Source organism: Silurus meridionalis, chromosome 23 (genome assembly GCF_014805685.1).
Source record: "Silurus meridionalis isolate SWU-2019-XX chromosome 23, ASM1480568v1, whole genome shotgun sequence".
Classification (NCBI taxonomy): Eukaryota; Metazoa; Chordata; class Actinopteri; order Siluriformes; family Siluridae; genus Silurus; species Silurus meridionalis.
In genome coordinates this window covers 23275548-23297421 of record NC_060906.1, presented here as the reverse complement: position 1 = coordinate 23297421, position 21874 = coordinate 23275548, and the positions used below count along the sequence as shown (strand labels likewise).

Below are 21874 nucleotides of genomic sequence, written 5' to 3'. Positions count from 1 at the left end.
CAGGAGAACAAGGAGATGCGGCAGCAGGTAAAGAGGGATGTGGTGAAAGCCAAGGAAAAGGCATATGAGGAGCTGTAGGAGAAGTTGGACACTAATAATGGAGAAAAGGATTTGTAGTCTTCAAGCGAGAGGTCATCGACTAACCTTTATATTGTCTTTTTCTTTAAACACGAAGCTGTGGGAGGACTGTTGCCATAATGACCGGTTGCCAAAACCTCCATCTCTGCTACACCATCCTTGAGGTAGCCTTCGAGCGAGAGGTCATCGGCCCATTCACCCTCTTCCCATTTGTCTACTTTTTCTTTCATATCGTTGAGGCTTTGGCTTTCATCGTGATCTTCAGATGCCACAAGAAACCTGTGTGTAAACTTGCAACGAATCAAAGCTCTGGTGACCTTTAACAGAAAATAAATTATTAAATTTTTTATTCTGCAAGCAAAATTTTAGAGGGACTGAGTGTTCATTTAAAAGGGTTTTCAGACATCGTGTTCTCTAAGTGCAACAGAGCAGAATTAATAAACAGCCAATGGAAATTCAAATCAAATACTAGAGCCCTGGACTAAGCTTTCAGGCAAGTTCACAGTAAATTCAAATGTAAACTAGGCACATTTACAAACCATATTGTTTTTGTTTTTGCAAAAAAGAGTTGAACACTGGTGTAATTAGTTTGCGGTTATAAACAGAACGCAGGAAAATGAGGATGGCTGGCGGGGAAAATAGGTGCGGCTGCTTGCGGGGAATTCTGGGAATCATTTGTCACAGGAGGACAGAGGGTTTGTGACAGGTCATAACTGGGGCTGTCAATCAATTCAAATATTTAATCCTGATTAATCACATGACTAATGATTTAACTCATAATTATTCACACAATTTCTATCTGTTATTAATACTCTAATACTCTAATCATCAAGGGCAGGGACAACTATGAATGCTTTATGCAAATTAAGAAACTAGCGAAAGCAGCACTAGCATTAGAGAGCATAAAGACAAAATAATCTGCTAAAACTTTTACATTGGGAAAACTTTAAATGGCTTCTCCGAGTTAATTAACTAATTAATTACTATTTATAAGAATAATTATAAAAGAACCCAGCCATTAGGGTTGCACAAGTCAGTGCAGTTTTAGTGCCGGTCTCGAACCTGGATAAATGTGGAGGGTTTTGTTATGAAGGACATCCAGCGTAAAACGTGCAAAATCAAAAATGTGCATCACGAATCAGAATTTCATACCGGATCGGTCGAGGCCCGGGTAACCAACGACAACCACAGGTATCGTTAGCCAACAGGGTACTGGTGGAAATTGGGCTACTGTCGGCCAAAGGAGGAGAAGGAGAGGAGGAAGACATCTACAGAGACAGCAGGAAAGGGAGAAGTGTAGGAAAGTGAAATTTGTAATTAGTACTTTAAATGTGGATGGAAAGAGAAATGTTGTAGGGGTGATTCCAAAGGAAGAGTACAGTAAGAGTGTAGTGGAGGTTGGCAGTGGACAGTGTAGCTAGACAGCATCGAATGGTGGTCTGTAGGATGGTTTTGGAGGCAAAGAAGAAGAGGAGGAGAGGGTAAAGACAATGAAGAATTAGATGGTGGAAACTGAAAGAGGAAGAGTGTAGTTAGAGTTTCAGGGAAGAGGTCAGACAGAGGCTCAGTGGTGGTGAAGAGGTGCTGGATTATTGGGCAACTACTGCAGAAGTGATGAGAGAGACAGCTAGAAAGGTTCTTGGTGTAGTATCTAGAAATAGAAAGGAAGAGAAAGAGACATGGTGGTGAAATGAGAAAGTGCAGGAGAGCATGAGGAGAAAGAGGTTGGAGAAACAAAATTGGAATCGGCAGAGTGATGAGAAAAGTAGGCAGGAGTACAAGGAGATGCGACAGCAGTTAAAGAGGGATGTGGTGAAAGCCAAGGAAAAGGCATATGAGGAGCTGTATAAGAGGTTGAACACTAAGGAAGGAGAAAAGGATTTGTACTGATTGGCCAGGCAAAGGGACTGAGCTGAAGGATGTGCTGCAAGTTAGAGCAGAAAAAGGATGGAGATGGAAATGTGTTGACTAGTAAGGAGAGTGTGTGGAGAAGATGTAGGGAATATTTCAAGCAGCTGATGAACGAGGAAAATAAAAGTGAGAGAAGGTTGGATGGTGTGGAGTTGGTGAAGCAGGAAGTTAATAGGATTAGCAAGGAGAAAGTGAGAGCAGCTATTAAGAGGATCGAAGCATGGAGATGTTTAGGAGAGATGGCAGTGGAGTTTTTAACCAGGTTGTTCAACAAGATTTTGGAAGGTCAGAAGATGTCTGAGAAAAAAGTTACCATCTGTGAGCAACAGTATGGTTTCATGCACAGGAAGAGCACTACAAATGCATTTTTTGCTTTTGAGAATGTTGATGGAGAAGTATAGAGAAGGTCAGAAGGAGTTGCATTGTGTGTCAGAGGATTTAGAGAAAACGTACGACAGGGTGGAGAGAGTTGTGGTATTGTATGAGGAAGTCAGATGTGTCAGAGAAGTATGTGAGGGTGGTGCAGGACATGTATGAGGACAGTGTGACAGCAGTGAAGTATGCAGTAGGAACGACGGTGGAGGTTGAGCTGCATCAAGAATAGGGTCTGAGCCCTCTACTGTTTGCAGTGGTGATGGACAGGTTGATGGACGAGGTCAGACAGAAGTCTCCATGGACTATGATGTTTGCGAATGATATTGTGATTTGTGGTGAGAGTAGGGAGCAGGTTGAGAAGAGCCTGGAGAGGTGGAGGTACACGATGAAGAGAAGGGGAATGAAAGTCAGTAGGAGTAAGACAGAGTACATGTGTGTGAATGAGAGGAAGGGCAGTGGAGTGATGCAGGGAGAAGAGGTGGAGAAGGTGGAGGAGTTCAGGTACCTGAGGTCAACAGTGCAAAGTAATAGAGAGTGTGTTAGAGAAGTAAAGAAAGAGTGCAGGCAGGGTGGAGTGGGTGGAGAAGAGTGACAGCAGGAGTGATCTGTGATAGAAGAGTATCTGTGAGAATGAAAGGGAAAGTTTATAGGACTGTGGTGAGACCTGAGATGTTGTATGGTTTAGAGACAGTGGCATTGAGTAAAAGACAGGAGGTGGAGCTAGAGGTAGCAGAGCTGAAGATGTTGAGGTTTTTGTTGGAAGTGACAGGAGGGAAAGAGGAAGGCCAAGATGGAGGTTTATGGATGTGGTGAGGGAAGACATGCAGGTAGTTGGTGTGAAAGAGGCAGATGTAGAGGACAGGGGGGTATGGAGACGGTGTGTGTGTGTGTTGAAGGAGAGACGGATTTCATCATGAACTCCCGTACTGTAACCAGAGACGGAACTGAACTATGTGTAAACAACGAGCATGTACTTCCTTCCCACTATATTTCCACCAAAGCCCTGGGCTGCTTCCAGGCTAAAAACACATTTACATTTATGGCATTTCTCAGACACCCCCATCCAGAGCGACTTACATTTATCTCAGTTATACAGCTGAGGGTTAACAGCCTTGCTAAGGGGCCCAACAGTGGTAGCTTGGTGGTGCTGGGATTTGAAACCCTGACCTTTCAATCAGAAGACCAACATCTTATCCACGTATCCAGAAGCTACCTTAGGCAGCAACACTTAATACTACTAAATAACACCCCACACTCCAGAACACCCATGTCCTCCTTGATGACTAGGTTGTCAAATCTAATTTGCTAAAACCAAATCAATGCCCTTCAGCTAAAACAGTGTAAAAAACAAAAAACAGAGGGTGTAAACCAGAATCCTCCCAGCTGCGTCTTAAAATTATATGACACACGGATCCAAGCGGCTCAGCCGAGTGCGAATCATCGAGGTAAGTTCTGAGAAAACATGACAGAAAAACAACACATAGTCCGAAGAACTTCAATTTCTTTCTGCACTAAACTCCTGTGAGATCTTTCACATAAGCAAAGAAATGCTGATGCTGGTGTATTGCCTCACATTTTGTTTTTAACGCAACTACATTTTAATATAGTGTCTTGATCTCGATTTTTCCTACTTTGCCTAGAAACTCTCGCTGAATATGAAGCTCGCCTTTGCCTTCTTCAACCGAACTGCGAACGTTTCCTATGATTACTGGAGCCAGAAAAACGTTTCCTATGACGTCTCAAACAACTCCACATTTACTGAGAATCTGAATACGGCTGCTAACTGGGTCAGCATCATCATCCTGTGTGACACCATGGTCGCTCTCGGGTGCACCATGAACGTGTCCAAGATAAAAGCCCACATCGTGAAGCCCAAAGGGGTGGCGATCGCCATCCTGGCTCAGTTCGGGGTGATGCCCCTCACCGCCTTCTCTCTGGCTAAACTGTTCCGGCTCGGCACCAGCGAGGCCATGGCGGTCCTGGTTTGTGGCTGCTCTCCAGGAGGAGTGCTGTCCAATGTCCTGGCCTATGCCTTCAGGGGAGATATGAATCTCAGGTACAGTTATTATTCCTCAAATTATATCATTAACATGTGCATTATTAATATGTGGAGAAAGTTTGTAGGCACCTGCTTGTAAGATTGGTATGTTCTTCTTTTTGATTCACGTCTAGTCCCCGTTTGCTTTTATTATCTTCTCCACTCTTCAGGGAAGATGATCCACTAGAGTTTGTGGAGATTCATTCAGCTAGAAGGGTGTTAGTAAAGTCAGGTAGTGATGTAGGTGAGGAGGCCTGGGGTGCAGTCAGCGTGAAAACGTTCACCCCGAAGGTGTTCAAAAGGGTTAAATAGCAGGAGATCTTCCACATCTTCCAACCCACGTAAAGAATAAGTTCATGGAGTTTGCTTTGTGCACACGTAGTTCAAATCAATAGACAATTTTATGCTGCACCTTCCCAGAAGAGTGGAAACAGCAAATGGAGACTAAATGCGGAATGGGATGTTCAGAAAGCACAAACCAATTTTATGCTCAGGTCTCCCCAGAATTCTGTTCATGTAGTGTATATCTGGATAGTGGTTAATAAAGACACTAAGAAGGAAATATATACTGACAGCAAAACCTACGACTACACCAAATGATTAAATGCTGAGAATGTTGATGGAGAAGTATAGAGAAGGTCAGAAGGAGTTGCATTGTGTGTCAGAGGATTTAGAGAAAACGTACGACAGGGTGGAGAGAGTTGTGGTATTGTATGAGGAAGTCAGATGTGTCAGAGAAGTATGTGAGGGTGGTGCAGGACATGTATGAGGACAGTGTGACAGCAGTGAAGTATGCAGTAGGAACGACGGTGGAGGTTGAGCTGCATCAAGAATAGGGTCTGAGCCCTCTACTGTTTGCAGTGGTGATGGACAGGTTGATGGACGAGGTCAGACAGAAGTCTCCATGGACTATGATGTTTGCGAATGATATTGTGATTTGTGGTGAGAGTAGGGAGCAGGTTGAGAAGAGCCTGGAGAGGTGGAGGTACACGATGAAGAGAAGGGGAATGAAAGTCAGTAGGAGTAAGACAGAGTACATGTGTGTGAATGAGAGGAAGGGCAGTGGAGTGATGCAGGGAGAAGAGGTGGAGAAGGTGGAGGAGTTCAGGTACCTGAGGTCAACAGTGCAAAGTAATAGAGAGTGTGTTAGAGAAGTAAAGAAAAGAGTGCAGGCAGGGTGGAGTGGGTGGAGAAGAGTGACAGCAGGAGTGATCTGTGATAGAAGAGTATCTGTGAGAATGAAAGGAAAGTTTATAGGACTGTGGTGAGACCTGAGATGTTGTATGGTTTAGAGACAGTGGCATTGAGTAAAAGACAGGAGGTGGAGCTAGAGGTAGCAGAGCTGAAGATGTTGAGGTTTTTGTTGGAAGTGACAGGAGGGAAAGAGGAAGGCCAAGATGGAGGTTTATGGATGTGGTGAGGGAAGACATGCAGGTAGTTGGTGTGAAAGAGGCAGATGTAGAGGACAGGGGGGTATGGAGACGGTGTGTGTGTGTGTTGAAGGAGAGACGGATTTCATCATGAACTCCCGTACTGTAACCAGAGACGGAACTGAACTATGTGTAAACAACGAGCATGTACTTCCTTCCCACTATATTTCCACCAAAGCCCTGGGCTGCTTCCAGGCTAAAAACACATTTACATTTATGGCATTTCTCAGACACCCCCATCCAGAGCGACTTACATTTATCTCAGTTATACAGCTGAGGGTTAACAGCCTTGCTAAGGGGCCCAACAGTGGTAGCTTGGTGGTGCTGGGATTTGAAACCCTGACCTTTCAATCAGAAGACCAACATCTTATCCACGTATCCAGAAGCTACCTTAGGCAGCAACACTTAATACTACTAAATAACACCCCACACTCCAGAACACCCATGTCCTCCTTGATGACTAGGTTGTCAAATCTAATTTGCTAAAACCAAATCAATGCCCTTCAGCTAAAACAGTGTAAAAAACAAAAAACAGAGGGTGTAAACCAGAATCCTCCCAGCTGCGTCTTAAAATTATATGACACACGGATCCAAGCGGCTCAGCCGAGTGCGAATCATCGAGGTAAGTTCTGAGAAAACATGACAGAAAAACAACACATAGTCCGAAGAACTTCAATTTCTTTCTGCACTAAACTCCTGTGAGATCTTTCACATAAGCAAAGAAATGCTGATGCTGGTGTATTGCCTCACATTTTGTTTTTAACGCAACTACATTTTAATATAGTGTCTTGATCTCGATTTTTCCTACTTTGCCTAGAAACTCTCGCTGAATATGAAGCTCGCCTTTGCCTTCTTCAACCGAACTGCGAACGTTTCCTATGATTACTGGAGCCAGAAAAACGTTTCCTATGACGTCTCAAACAACTCCACATTTACTGAGAATCTGAATACGGCTGCTAACTGGGTCAGCATCATCATCCTGTGTGACACCATGGTCGCCTCGGGTGCACCATGAACGTGTCCAAGATAAAAGCCCACATCGTGAAGCCCAAAGGGGTGGCGATCGCCATCCTGGCTCAGTTCGGGGTGATGCCCCTCACCGCCTTCTCTCTGGCTAAACTGTTCGGCTCGGCACCAGCGAGGCCATGGCGGTCCTGGTTTGTGGCTGCTCTCCAGGAGGAGTGCTGTCCAATGTCCTGGCCTATGCCTTCAGGGGAGATATGAATCTCAGGTACAGTTATTATTCCTCAAATTATATCATTAACATGTGCATTATTAATATGTGGAGAAAGTTTGTAGGCACCTGCTTGTAAGATTGGTATGTTCTTCTTTTGATTCACGTCTAGTCCCGTTTGCTTTTATTATCTTCTCCACTCTTCAGGAAGATGATCCACTAGAGTTTGTGGAGATTCATTCAGCTAGAAGGGTGTTAGTAAAGTCAGGTAGTGATGTAGGTGAGGAGGCCTGGGGTGCAGTCAGCGTGAAAACGTTCACCCCGAAGGTGTTCAAAAGGGTTAAATAGCAGGAGATCTTCCACATCTTCCAACCCACGTAAAGAATAAGTTCATGGAGTTTGCTTTGTGCACACGTAGTTCAAATCAATAGACAATTTTATGCTGCACCTTCCCAGAAGAGTGGAAACAGCAAATGGAGACTAAATGCGGAATGGGATGTTCAGAAAGCACAAACTAATTTTATGCTCAGGTCTCCCCAGAATTCTGTTCATGTAGTGTATATCTGGATAGTGGTTAATAAAGACACTAAGAAGGAAATATATACTGACAGCAAAACCTACGACTACACCAAATGATTAAATGCTGAGAATGTTTTGGGAAATATTTTAATAAAACTTATGACACAAACATCCAAAAAAAGTGCATCGGATACAAGTTGCCGTTTGTAGCGCAATAAATCGCAATGAAAAAAATTGTGTTACACCAATTTATTTCTCTATAATTCTCAGTAAATAAGCAGTTACTTTTATTATTTAGAAAGTGATCTATAATTTGTGATGCATCGCAACACTACGGAGACCAAGGCGTGTCCTGAGAGTCACATAGAATACAGATTAACATGGCAGAGGTAGAGCTGTAACTTCCTGCATACACAACAGGAACTCAAGTAAACTGATGATTTGCTGTCTGTCTGAACCAAAGAAATAAAAATGAACTATTTGTACCATATTGAATTGCATCTCATTGAGTCGAGTTGAAAAAGGGTGAAACTCATCACGTCGCATCGGTAGCTGCTTTGCATCTTTAAAGCATCGTATCGTTGGCTTTCCATAATATCCACATCCATAATGCACATACTTACAAATGGCACATTTTGCTCAACTGCACTGCTATTTTACTGCAACCATATTCGATTCCTTTACCAGCGATCTTCTTTTCCCTCAGCATTGTGATGACCACCTGCTCCACACTGGCAGCGCTTGGAATGATGCCCCTTCTTCTCTTCATTTACTGCCATGGGTTCTCCGACCCCACTGCTGTCCCCTATGGGAATCTTACCCTGGCCTTGGTCTTGACTTTGCTGCCCTGCGCCCTCGGCATCTACATTAATCACCGAGTACCGCAGTACTCCAAACTCGTCACCAGGGTAGGACGAGGGGTAGCTGATGGTAGAAACAGCAAGCGTAGATGTCTTCAGCGTCGTTTTTTTCCCTTTTACCTTTTCATAGATCGGACTGGTCGTAATGCTGGTCTGTTTGATCGTGTTTGCTGTTCTGGTTGGGATTTTATTAGGCCAGGAGATGATGACAGTCACAGAACCTCGGCTCCTGGCCACTGGAGCACTGATGCCACTGAACGTGTCCAAGATAAAAGCCCACATCGTGAAGCCCAAAGGGGTGGCGATCGCCATCCTGGCTCAGTTCGGGGTGATGCCCCTCACCGCCTTCTCTCTGGCTAAACTGTTCCGGCTCGGCACCAGCGAGGCCATGGCGGTCCTGGTTTGTGGCTGCTCTCCAGGAGGAGTGCTGTCCAATGTCCTGGCCTATGCCTTCAGGGGAGATATGAATCTCAGGTACAGTTATTATTCCTCAAATTATATCATTAGCATGTGCATTATTAATATGTGGAGAAAGTTTGTAGGCACCTGCTTGTAAGATTGGTATGTTCTTCTTTTGATTCACGTCTAGTCCCGTTTGCTTTTATTATCTTCTCCACTCTTCAGGGAAGATGATCCACTAGAGTTTGTGGAGATTCATTCAGCTAGAAGGGTGTTAGTAAAGTCAGGTAGTGATGTAGGTGAGGAGGCCTGGGGTGCAGTCAGCGTGAAAACGTTCACCCAAGGTGTTCAAAAGGGTTAAATAGCAGGAGATCTTCCACATCTTCCAACCCACGTAAAGAATAAGTTCATGGAGTTTGCTTTGTGCACACGTAGTTCAAATCAATAGACAATTTTATGCTGCACCTTCCCAGAAGAGTGGAAACAGCAAATGGAGACTAAATGCGAATGGGATGTTCAGAAAGCACAAACCAATTTTATGCTCAGGTCTCCCCAGAATTCTGTTCATGTAGTGTATATCTGGATAGTGGTTAATAAAGACACTAAGAAGGAAATATATACTGACAGCAAAACCTACGACTACACCAAATGATTAAATGCTGAGAATGTTTTGGGAAATATTTTAATAAAACTTATGACACAAACATCCAAAAAAAGTGCATCGGATACAAGTTGCCGTTTGTAGCGCAATAAATCGCAATGAAAAAAATTGTGTTACACCAATTTATTTCTCTATAATTCTCAGTAAATAATCAGTTACTTTTATTATTTAGAAAGTGATCTATAATTTGTGATGCATCGCAACACTACGGAGACCAAGGCGTGTCCTGAGAGTCACATAGAATACAGATTAACATGGCAGAGGTAGAGCTGTAACTTCCTGCACACACAACAGGAACTCAAGTAAACTGATGATTTGCTGTCTGTCTGAACCAAAGAAATAAAAATGAATTATTTGTACCATATTGAATTGCATCTCATTGAGTCGAGTTGAAAAAGGGTGAAACTCATCACGTCGCATCGGTAGCTGCTTTGCATCTTTAAAGCATCGTATCGTTGGCTTTCCATAATATCCACATCCATAATGCACATACTTACAAATGGCACATTTTGCTCAACTGCACTGCTATTTTACTGCAACCATATTCGATTCCTTTACCAGCGATCTTCTTTTCCCTCAGCATTGTGATGACCACCTGCTCCACACTGGCAGCGCTTGGAATGATGCCCCTTCTTCTCTTCATTTACTGCCATGGGTTCTCCGACCCCACTGCTGTCCCCTATGGGAATCTTACCCTGGCCTTGGTCTTGACTTTGCTGCCCTGCGCCCTCGGCATCTACATTAATCACCGAGTACCGCAGTACTCCAAACTCGTCACCAGGGTAGGACGAGGGGTAGCTGATGGTAGAAACAGCAAGCGTAGATGTCTTCAGCGTCGTTTTTTTCCCTTTTACCTTTTCATAGATCGGACTGGTCGTAATGCTGGTCTGTTTGATCGTGTTTGCTGTTCTGGTTGGGATTTTATTAGGCCAGGAGATGATGACAGTCACAGAACCTCGGCTCCTGGCCACTGGAGCACTGATGCCACTGATCGGATACGGACTCGGCTACGCGCTATCGCTCTTCTTCTTCAGGTTCGACGGACCGTAAGTAAAGAAATCCGCCTCTAATGCACTGTATGGGCAAACGTATGAGGACACCTGGCCATAATTAGATTAGTATGTTGTTCTTCTTGAACATCTCATTCCACATTTAGTCTCCAGATGATGTTTCACTAAATTGTTTTGTGGAGATTTATTCAGTGTTAGTAAAGTCAGGTGCTGATGTAGGTGATCTGAGGAAGCTTCTTAGGGTGCAGTCAGGGTTCACATTCATCCTGAGTTCAAGAGCTCTACATGAGATCTTCCACTCCAACACATGGAAAGAAGATCTTCAGGCTTTGTGCACCAGCGCATTGTCAAGCTGGATCATGTTCGAGTCTCCTAGTTCAAGTAAAAGGAAAATTTCATGTCTCCACGTCCAAAGACTTTCGATACAATTGTGTGCCTCCAACCAACTTGGTGCTTAGGAGTTTGGAGAAGAACCACACTGGAAAAGTCGGGTGTCCCAATACTTTTGTCAATATAAGTTTTAATCCTAAATAATTTTTTTTTTATATTTTGTTATAACACTTCACCTGTGTTCTCTTTACCTGAAGGTGTAGGAGGACTGTCGCTATAGAAACAGGTTGCCAGAACATCCCCCTCTGCTACACGATCCTGAAAGTAGCTTTCGAGCCGGAATTCATCGGGCCGTATTTCCTTTTTCCGTTTCTCTACTTTTTCTTCCAAGTTCCTGAGGCGCTGATTTTCATTGTCCTCTTCCGATGGCACACCAGGCAGAAACCCCCTGATGCAGCGCCGGCGAATCATCATCAAGACCTCTGAATTTAAACTCCGAATTGAGCAGGAACGAGGTAATACACAACAGTTACATACACCAATTGAGGTTCTTCCTCAAACCGTTGGAATTCTATCGGATGTCTTTGGATGCTGTAGTATGACATTTTCAGTTTCTTTGAGAAAACCTAAAGCTGTTCCAGCATAAACCCTGTGCACAAAGCCAGCTCTATAAAGATCTCCTGCTATAGATCTCCTATCCTACTGAACACCTTTGGGATGAACCGATTGTGCTCCCTGCACCCGAGGCCTCCTCACCCTCTCACTTACATCAGTAGAACATCTTCCCAGAAGAGTAGAGGTTATTATAAGAGCACATGGAGACTAAATGCGGAATGGGTTGTTAAAAAAATACAGATCTTATGATCAGGTGTCCACGTTTCAGGATTATTGTTTCATTCATCACTGCAGTAGCTTTGCAACAGCCACCTGGAACGTTGGAAGTTGGAGTGGAAGATCTTCTGCTATAGAGCAATTAAACACCTTTATAGATTTCATATTTTGGTCCTAAACCCAAAACCGTGCTGAACATTGATTGATTACTTTAATAGCTTCATATCATCTCATGGAATCTCTCACCTATTATTTTCCCCTCTGGTTTGTTCGTCTGTCTTTCTTTCAGTTTGGTTTTATTTGTACAGAAATAAAGAGGATTATAAAGTTGTGTAAAAAGATTCACGTCGATTCATGTGAAAAGTTGCACTTTAAAAGGAAGCTTTAATTAGAAATAGTTATATACACACAAACTGTAGAATTAAATTAAACTTTATACAAATATTAAAATACTATCTTCACACCCACTGCAATGTACAGAAGAAAAAAAAAAAAAGGGTAGGATGAGATGGAAAAACTATGATGTCCAGGATTTTAACAACTGATAGAACTGATGAACTTCAGACATCAAAAGTCCATGATGAAGAGAAAAAATAAAAAAGAGTCTGAGGGGGAAAAAAAGAAAGAAAGAACCCGACACCTTCTGAAAAAGCCGTAAGACTGTTAATGCATAGGAAATAAAAAGGTAAAGTCTCGAAGGACGACTGAAGACGGAAGGAACGGGATTACAAAAATAATGAAATGTACAAGTCTATTAAGGCGAAAGCTCGGCTTTGTCTTCCGTGAGACTTTTTGCAGAAAAAAAAAACATCTGTTCACACATACACAACCTTTACTTACCTGATGCAAATCAGGCAAACCCAAATAATTAGTGTGTGTGTGTGTGTGTGTGTGTGTGTGTGTGTGTGTTTGATTTTGTAATGACTAGTTTCATCACTACGTTATAAACTCGTCTGATGATCACTAATTAATCACACACACACAACCGAGAGCTTTTATAGTTAAGGGGTGGACAAATCATACAATTAAACTTTAAACTTAATTAATTAGGATGAAAAGATTTGTGATCGAAATAAACAGCAAGTTGGCGTAATTACGTTCCAAAAAACATACAGGGAAAAAAATGCAGGCTTTTAGGTAGCATTAGTATTTATACGAGTATTTATACGTGTCTGTCGCGAAGATTTTTGCCATCATCTACTTCTTGTCTCTGTTTATATATGTATTTATATATATATAAATTAATTAAGGGCTGCCAAAATGAACGTGTTCACGCAAATTAATTTTAACAACACCGATTTTATTAACGCATTTCTGTATGACCATTTTTATTAAAAATATAAATAAATATCAAAGAAGCGAAATTAAAACCTTACGCAACATTTGTTTGTGACGGCTTTCTTTCTGATATGAAAAAAAAACTAACACCAAAAGAAAAAGAAACAAATCGCGCACCAAAATCAGCCACGTCGCCTACGTGCGGCAATTAAAACCGTCCGTGTGGAAACATAGCAAAGGTTTCGTTCGTTGTCCTGATGATTTACGTCATTTAAATCACTGTAATGAATAATGAATAATTTACAAGGATATTTAGTCGTCATGCTCGGTGTTGAGTTCGGTTTCAGTAGTAATAAACATACATTTGCATAAAGCCTCTATAGTTGTCCATGCGCATGTTGATTAGATTAAAAACTTGAAAAAGTAATAATTTATGGTATATTTAGGGCAGATAAAAGATGTGTGATTAAGTTGCAATTAATCATGACAATCGCAATTTGATATTTTAATTAATTGACAGCCTTAAAATATATATAATATTTTTTCTTTTTTGCAAAGTGTTTGTGTATTCTGGGGAAAAAACCCACAATCCTGATTAATGATCTGTGAGTACACTATATTATCTATGTTTCCCTCCAGAGATTCCTTCGCCGATTGTGGGAAAATTTTGGAAACGCCAAATGCAAATAAACTCTACAAAATGCTCATAAAACAGAATATATATTTTATATATAAATAATATAAATATTACATAAATTATTCGGTACGAATTCATTCTGTAGGACACTTAGATTAACATAAAAATATGATCATGTGATTATTGCCTCAACAAATCATGTGATTGGTTAATTGGCAAAAAAAAAAAAAATTATTTAATTAAAAAATTTAAAGTGGCAAAGAGAGAAAAGGGGAGACATGTTTGGAAAGACAGTGTCCCATAAAGTTGCTATTGTGTTCTTTAGAACACATCGGATGAAAACGGTGCTTCATTTGATGAAGAAAAAAAAAAAGATACGATATTCCTATTATATTGCACAAAGTAAATTCTTGGATGATTTACAGTTCAGAAAGACACATCACAAGAACCCTGCAAACCCTCCTCGAGGTGTGCTGGGTTCAGGAAGTGTCTATTTTTTCTACCTTTTTTTGGGTAACTAAACAAAAAAACAAAAACAAACAAAACAAAAATACCCCTGAAGGACTGGCGTCTAAGCTAGTGATCTGTCCACCCCTGGACATTTCAAATGTAATCATTTAGGACATCTGAAAAGCAACAAACCTAAAGATTATGATATGATCTGGTTATCTGGGAGGATAAAAAAAAAAAAATTATAAATAAAAATTCCTAATGCTCTTAAAAGAAAAAAATCAACTCATTTCAGCCCTCTTCATTCTGTCAAACCACACACACACACACACACACACACACACACACACACACACACAGATTGCAGCGAAAAGAAAGGCAAGCATGTCTTTGTATACAGTACTATGTAAACCAGTTCATCCCTGTATGTCGACTCGTCCCGTCCTGTGCAGCATGCGTGTTCTAGTGCGTGTGCGCTACTTTGGGGTTAAAACAAAAAACAAAACAAAAAACCTCTAAATGCACAGATATCATGCAGCATTTAAAAAAGAAAAGAAAAAAAAAAGAACCTGATTCGGTAAACCTCGGTCACCGATCGACCGACGTTTACATAGAAACCGCATTGTGGGTTAGACAGCTATCAGAAGATGAAGGCTTTTACGAGTGCAACTGCTTTTAGGAACACCGCTTGGGACGATCTGTTTGGTGGTGGTGGTGGTGGTTCGTTTGGTTGAGGAGGGGTGTGTATGGATGTGTTAGACTCAGGAAGCATTTATTCCTAATCCTGTATATTGTACAGCAGTCGGTGGAGGGAGACGGTGGGAGTGTGATGGCGGTGTTTAACAGTGACACGATAGAGAGAAAGACAGTTTGTCGAGAGGTGAAAGGGCGGTCAATCGAGAGGCATTTGGTTACTCCTGCATTCTGTACGGCAGCAATGGGGGGGAAGGGTTTGGTAAAAAGCTTAAGGAGTTTAAGAAGCCACAGTCCTGGTCATCATCCGCAGACAGGAGGATGCTGCGTGCTGCTCTCAGGCCTCCTTTAGCAGAGGAATATCTGTGAAAATAGGAAACAGATTCAGCGTCACAACGCCGAAGTCGGAGATTCTTATGTGCATACATGAGGTCAACCAATTTATCTGCAAAAATTAAAGATGTATGGCAAAAATCCATACGGATAGTTTTTCCGGGTCGCATGATACAGTACGACAGCGGCCTCTAGAGGCGAATCACTGACACCACCGTACTGTTAATATTTATTTAGTGTGTTACTTTTGGTTTCAGTTCAAATGCATGTCAGTTCAGTCATTCAGTTATTATTTATTATTTTTTATCATAAAGCTTAGTAATATTGTACATGGAGTGCTATTTTTTTTTTATACAGTTTCCATTTTAAAAACTATTGTTTGATTAAATGTTTATCAGCTAGAACAACCCAACGTAGTTATCAGTATCGATAAAATCTCTCAACCGACCTCCAGTGCTGTGCAGTTTTAGTACAATATTCAACAAACAACTGGATAATAATTATGAAGTTTTTTTTCTTCCTTTTATACCGAAGAATGAACAAAAAACTTGACATTATTTTATTTGTTTGCATTTATGTTGAATGCTGTGAGTGATGTGGTTACTTCCTGTTTCCGCTTACATTATAGCAGCTATCTGTGCTTCTGTAATACACTATATGGACATAGTCCTCCTCAACTTACCCATATCAGTACCTCACTTTATTAACACCCTTGTGGCTGAATGAATCTCTACCGATCTTTAAAAAAAATCTAGTGAAACATCTTCCCAGAAAAGTGGAGATTCTTATAAGAGCAAATGGGGACTAAATGTGGAATGGGATGTTCAAAATGTACACATCAATCTAAAGCTCAGGCGTCCAAAATCTTTTGTCCATATATTGAATATGATGAAACTGGAGCACTGGAGATTCCTTCTGTAACCGTAACACACACAACAGCACACTTATATCATTTTTAAACCGTGCCCTCAATTCTAAAGTGATTCAGTGTGTACACGGATATATCCCGGTCAATTGTGTGTACCAAAATTCAAAATAATATTGTGCAAAGAAAAGGCAAAATCCAGCACAAGGGGGCGCTGCTCAGTGTTTATTTCTGGTTAAAACCAGGAACGAGTGTTAAAGGTTGATCGAGTGTTTGCAGCATACCGTCTCCATATTCCTCTACGGAGGTGAGGGAGAGCAGGCTGCGCTGGTCACTGCTCGTGCTGCTCGGCCTACGCGCCGCCGCAGCCCCGCGCTGCTCCGACACCCAGGTGGTGGAGGAAGAGGAGGGGGACGGAGAGGAGGAAGAGGGGTCCTGGTGAACGAGCACTGTCTCGGCGTGACAGGAGCGTGAGGAGGCAGAGGCGGAGGTGGAGGGGAGACTGTGCTCGGGTCTGGATTGGCCGAGCTCTGAAGCTGGAGGTTCAGTCTGTGGCCCCTCGGAGAGCACAATGTTTACTCGAGACTCCGGGGGAGGAGCTGCTGCTCCACCGCTGCCGTACACCGCCTCCTCGTAGGATGGAAGGGAGACCTGAACTCCTTCAACAACCATAGAGCCGGCCTGACCACATACACCCTGCTCACGCCTACAGCAAGACAAGACAATGCAAACATATATATGAATAGATAGATAGATAGATAGATAGATAGATAGATAGATAGATAGATAGATAGATAGATAGAGAGAGAGAGAGAGAGAGAGAGAGAGAGATTAAGAAATATGGATGCTTTGTGCATATGTGTGTTTATTATTAATGAATCCATACTCGTTTTAAAACATGAAGACAAAATATTCTTGCAATTAAAGTAATTATGGTGTTTTAAATTACGTATCAGGACACCAAACGGAACTTTTGCTATGTTTCCACACGGACGGTTTTAATAGATGAACGTGTTCATCATGGGGGATTTTGGTGCGTGATTTGAGACTTGGCGCATCGGTAAAACAATTTTAGCGATTAAAACAGATTTTCCGGTGGAATTATTTATTTATTTATTTTATATCCAACTAAAGAAAGGAACTTGTGAATAAATGTGTGCTGCATTAAAAGTTATAATTTCGCCTCAAACTTTTTTAATAAAAACGGTCAAACAGAAATGTGTGCTGCATTAATCATGTGTTAATAATAATAGTGCCATTAAAATAAGCAAATCTGTTAAAAATGCATTAATTTTGTCAGCACTAATAATAATAATTATTACACACACACACACACACACACACACACACACACACACACACACACACACACACATTTCCCCAGCTCTATTCCCGTCATTATAATAAATGACTCAGGGAATTTGTTCTGTGTTCTCATATTTATACCCCATGAAATAGGAAGTGAGGGTTGAACATGTTGCTGTTCCTAGTCACCCTGGTGTACTTATGGTGTACATAATGGGAAGATACTTGGGGTGGTTAATAATTATGGAACATCTACAATAAATATTTATCATACATTAAATAATATCTAATTATTAATAATGTCTGATATTTTGGCTTCACTGAAATAAGAATAAAATGAAACTGCAGATTATTGTCTAAGAAGAAGGTGTTGGTATAAACTGTCCAGCAGGTGGTGCTGCACATTATGCAGAGGTAAATTTATGGCATGTCAATTGTTGTCATGGTGATGTAAAGTTGTCAGAAAGTGTGTTAGAAGAGGTCGGTGTTGATGTCAGACCTGCTGTGATGGAAGGATTTGAGTTTGGGCTGCAGAAGGACAAAGAGGACAACCAGCAGCAGGATGAGAGCCACAGAGCTGGCAGTGGAGGCCACAATCGAGAGAGCTGGCATACCCAGAGTAGAGCGCTCTTCCTTTCCTTTAAAACGAGGGATACACACAGAGATAAATTATAAACAGTCAGAGGAAACAAGCACAATCAACACCTAGTGCATATACAATTAAGTCTGATCAAAGCCAATATTTTTCCCCATGAGCTGCTTGGTGTGATTTTAATAGAAAATTGGACTTTGATAATATTAAAAGAATTTAATTAAATCTAAATGACAACATATTAAACATTTATAAAAATAGATAAAAAGTTAAACATTGTATTTATATATTTATTTACAATAATAACAATAACAATAATAATAATAATAATAATAGAAAATACAGCTTGAAAAAAAAGACAAAAGATATTTCCTTTTTTTTTTTTATCAAAATAAATTCCATAGTCACAGGTGTATGTTAGTCTGTTCATTTCCAATTAACATCTGTACCATGTACCATGAAAAGGCCTCAAATAATTGTACAGAAGTCTAATAATTAAAATAAAGTTATTAACACGAGCGTATGTGGGACGTGTATTAAAGCAGTTTTTTGATGCAAGATGATTTACCTTGTCCCAGGTGACAGATGATGGGTGCTGCCGAGTCCCAGTCTCCGTTCCTGCATGTGTGGTACCTGTATCCCTTCAGCGTGTAGCCTTCATCACAAAAATACTCGATCACTGTGCCTTCAATCAGTCTGGGGCAAGGGGAGGGGTGGCACATATAACCCCCATTCTCCGGCTCACTGGGAGGACGACACACTAAACACGCACAAACACAGACAATAGAGATCCATTAATAATAATCATAATCATAACAATAATAAATAAATAAATATGTACAAGAAAAAACATGCAAAGATTAATAAAAGGTACATATATACAATATACATATGTATGTTTTGTATTTTTTTATCCCTGTACTGACTCACTGCTTTTTATAACAATAATAACCAATATTATTATTATAATTATCATATGAATAGCAATATAACAAAGAAAAGAATTATAATAATATCAATTTGCCCGCATTTAAAGAAAACAAATAATAAAACAGGAACAGAAGAAAACAGACTTAATAAAATGTGCTAGAAAGGCTAAAAATAAATAAATAAATAAAATCTCTGATTCTACATCAAACAAAAATCAGTGATATTTTGATGATATGTAAATATATAAATTATAAAATGTTCATTCCATTACATGCTTTCATTTAACATTTATATATCATTTTATACACACACACACATATATATACATATATATACATATACATACATATATATATATATATATATGTATAAAATGATATATATGTTAAATAAAAGCATGTAATGGAATGAACATTTTATATATATAATATATATATATATATATATAATAACGTATACACAATATGTAAACATGTATCTATATATTATTTTAAAATCAAATGAAGCAATGAAATGTAGGTAAAAAAAACACAAATGAAATATATAATATTTTGTTATAAAGTTTGTACATGTTGGACTTATTATAATTAACATTATGAATACAAAGGAAATATGGATCATATATATTCAGTCAGTGTAGTGTGTGTGTGAGACAGAGAGAGAGACAGAGACAGAGAAACTCACCATCGTTTTTGAGGCAGTGTGGAGTGGCGGAGGACCAGCGTCCCGGTGCGGTGCATGTGATGACGCTTTCGCCGCTCAGTGTGTATCCTGAATCGCAGCTGTACTGCAGCACTGTGCCTGCGGGGAAGAAGCCGCGGTTCGTCTCCGTGAGGTTTCCTCGACCATGAAGCACTGCTGATGGCCTGGAGCAACCTGCAGGGCCAAACCAGAATCAGTTACTAACACACACACACACACACACACACACACACACACACACACACCACAGCAGAACTCAAATATAAAACAGTTCATCAATATTAATCTGATAATATCAATTAAACACAACGAGAAATGTAAACACACACAATTCTGGGTACTGATGCATGAACATTTCAGTACTGCTGGTTACTATTATCTACGGTTAACAGAGGTAACAAAGGTGATGATCTGAGAAAACATTTTCTACTGCACAACCCTGAACTACCTCGTCCTCGTTACTCCACAGCAACTTGCTCGTTGTTTTAGATGAACATACGTTCATTACATGTGACGATAATGCAGTCAGAACCTGCATGGCACACACTTGCCGATATACCCGATGAATCAACCGTTTTTATAAATGGATACCGGATAAAAAATAAAAAAATAAACAAACATAACAATCCATGAAAAATAGTACTGAACTTTAGTACAAAAATTACAAACAAAAAGAGAATCGAGAAAGTTTGCTCAATGAAATCAATATGAATATGTTGATTAATTTACATAATAAAGTAAAAAGAGCTCTCTGAACATCTCAGAAGTTAATGTAGCATGATGATGAGAATGCAGAATCACGCTCAGACACGAAAACAAAAGTTTGTGGACACCTGACCATAAGACTTGTGCTTATTGAAGATCTCGTTCCACATTCAGTCCCTTATTTGATGTTATCATAACCTCCACTCTTCTGGGAAGATGTTCCTCTAGATTTTGTGGAGATTCATGCAGGGACTGATGTAGTTGCGGTGAGGAGGCCTGGAGTGCAGTCTGCATTCACATTCCTCCCAATAGGGTTTTAAAGCTTAAGATCTTCACTCCAACCCATGTAAAGCAGATCTTCATGGAGCTGGCTTTGTGCACATACTGGAACAGGTTTCTAAGTGAAAGAAACGTTTCATACTCCTGAATCCAAACCATTGATTAATCGGCACCAATAGTTGATTGCTGGAACTATCGGCAAAAATCCACACCCATAGTTTAGTAGTCTAGTAGCAAATCACCTACGTCTCGTGAGGTTTAAAAGTTTTTATTCATTTTGGATGTATCAAAATTTTTATGCCAGTGTTTTTGTTTTTAAGAAATTGTAATAAAATCCAACACTATTTTACATGGAGTGTGTTTTTGTATTATTTTTATTAATTATTTATATATATATATATATATATATATATATATATATATAAAAACATTAATCAGTTTATTAATCGGTTAATCGGCAAGTACGATCCAACCTCGCTATCGGTATCAGTAAAATCCACTCGAGGTCGACCGGGACACTTCGGAGAAGAACCGCATATGGCTTGAAATGTCAGGTGTACGTATACTTTTGTCTTAATAGTGTATGTGTGTCAGAAACCCAGCAATTAGGGTCGCACAAGCCAGTGCACTTTTAGGGCCGCTCCCAAGCCCGGATAAATGGGAAAGGTTGCATTAGGAAGAGCATCCAACGTAAAAACGTGCCAAATCGAACATGCGGATCAGAAATACCGATGATCCGATGTAGCACCCACTAATGGGAGAAGCCGAAAAGTAAGTTAGTCTGTGTGTGTCAGAGATTTCATGAAAATGTTATGTGAAGCTCTCCGGCTCTTCCCCTCCCTCCTTCGCCTCTTAACTTCGGTCCAACATTCCATGAGTCACTCAAACCCGAAACGAAACACGTGATGAAAAGAATCGCAGAACTGCGGAAGAGAACGAATTTAGGCCAGCTGCTGAAACATGTCTGAACAGGTCGGTGCAGAAACCTTGCCCCTTCTAAAGGAGACAATGGCACACGAAACCTGGCAAACCAAACAAAAAAAGGATGGTACTGGTAATATGACCAACCAGTCCGACCTGTAGAGCCACCAATAGAATGGCCACGGTTAATATTTGGTTTGGTTTGAAAAGGAAGTGACAGACATTTCAGGTTTGCAAATAAATCTTGACTCATCATTTTATTCCTCTCTATTATATAAATACGCAGGTCTGGAGGAAGTTGTTTAACGCTACTTTGATCTCAAATCTTTTCCCTGTCCCTGTTTATTGTCGAGGTTTACGTCCTTTGCATCACCACACTGGACCCGAGTTCACTCCGAAGTGCACCAGGTTTATCATGTAAACATGAACTGTTTAAGGCTGCTGTCATGTATTCCACTTCTGTGCATTTGAGCTGTAGATTTGTCCATTGATAAAAGCGCTTTACATATAAAACTAAATTCACCTGAATACTTTTTTTGCTGTAATATTTTTTCTTGATATTTTATAT

General features: G+C 40.5%; 2 protein-coding genes across 2 annotated transcripts in view; one reads left to right on the top strand and one right to left on the bottom strand.

Moving 5' to 3' along the window:
• Nucleotides 1–3634: 3634 nt before the first annotated feature.
• On the top strand, nt 3635–11563 carry LOC124377009 (sodium/bile acid cotransporter-like). The gene is made up of 5 exons (XM_046836263.1): nt 3635–3809; nt 4005–4420; nt 8232–8433; nt 10310–10491; nt 11043–11563. The coding sequence occupies exons 1-5, from the start codon at nt 3765–3767 to the stop codon at nt 11269–11271; spliced, it is 1074 nt and encodes a 357-aa protein (XP_046692219.1). The 5' UTR covers nt 3635–3764; the 3' UTR covers nt 11272–11563.
• Nucleotides 11564–11980: 417 nt separating this feature from the next.
• The window catches only part of susd6 (sushi domain containing 6), a 28734-nt gene continuing 18840 nt past the window's right edge, over nt 11981–21874 (bottom strand). Inside the window, exons 3-7 of the mRNA XM_046836249.1 lie at nt 19384–19575; nt 18338–18529; nt 17677–17815; nt 16157–16578; nt 11981–15037 (exon numbers count right to left, since the gene is read on the bottom strand). Of these exons, the coding sequence (XP_046692205.1) occupies nt 15012–15037; nt 16157–16578; nt 17677–17815; nt 18338–18529; nt 19384–19575 (971 nt within the window). The 3' untranslated portion in view covers nt 11981–15011. The remainder of the gene's footprint in view (nt 15038–16156; nt 16579–17676; nt 17816–18337; nt 18530–19383; nt 19576–21874) is intronic.

Excerpts from the sequence above, each read along its gene's own strand:
- LOC124377009 (XM_046836263.1), top strand. The coding sequence starts at position 3,765 with ATGACACACGGATCCAAGCGGCTCAGCCGAGTGCGAATCATCGAG. Across the intron at positions 8,434-10,309 it reads ACTCCAAACTCGTCACCAGG|ATCGGACTGGTCGTAATGCT; the intron begins GTAGGACGAGGG and ends ACCTTTTCATAG. Across the intron at positions 10,492-11,042 it reads TTCTTCAGGTTCGACGGACC|GTGTAGGAGGACTGTCGCTA; the intron begins GTAAGTAAAGAA and ends CTTTACCTGAAG.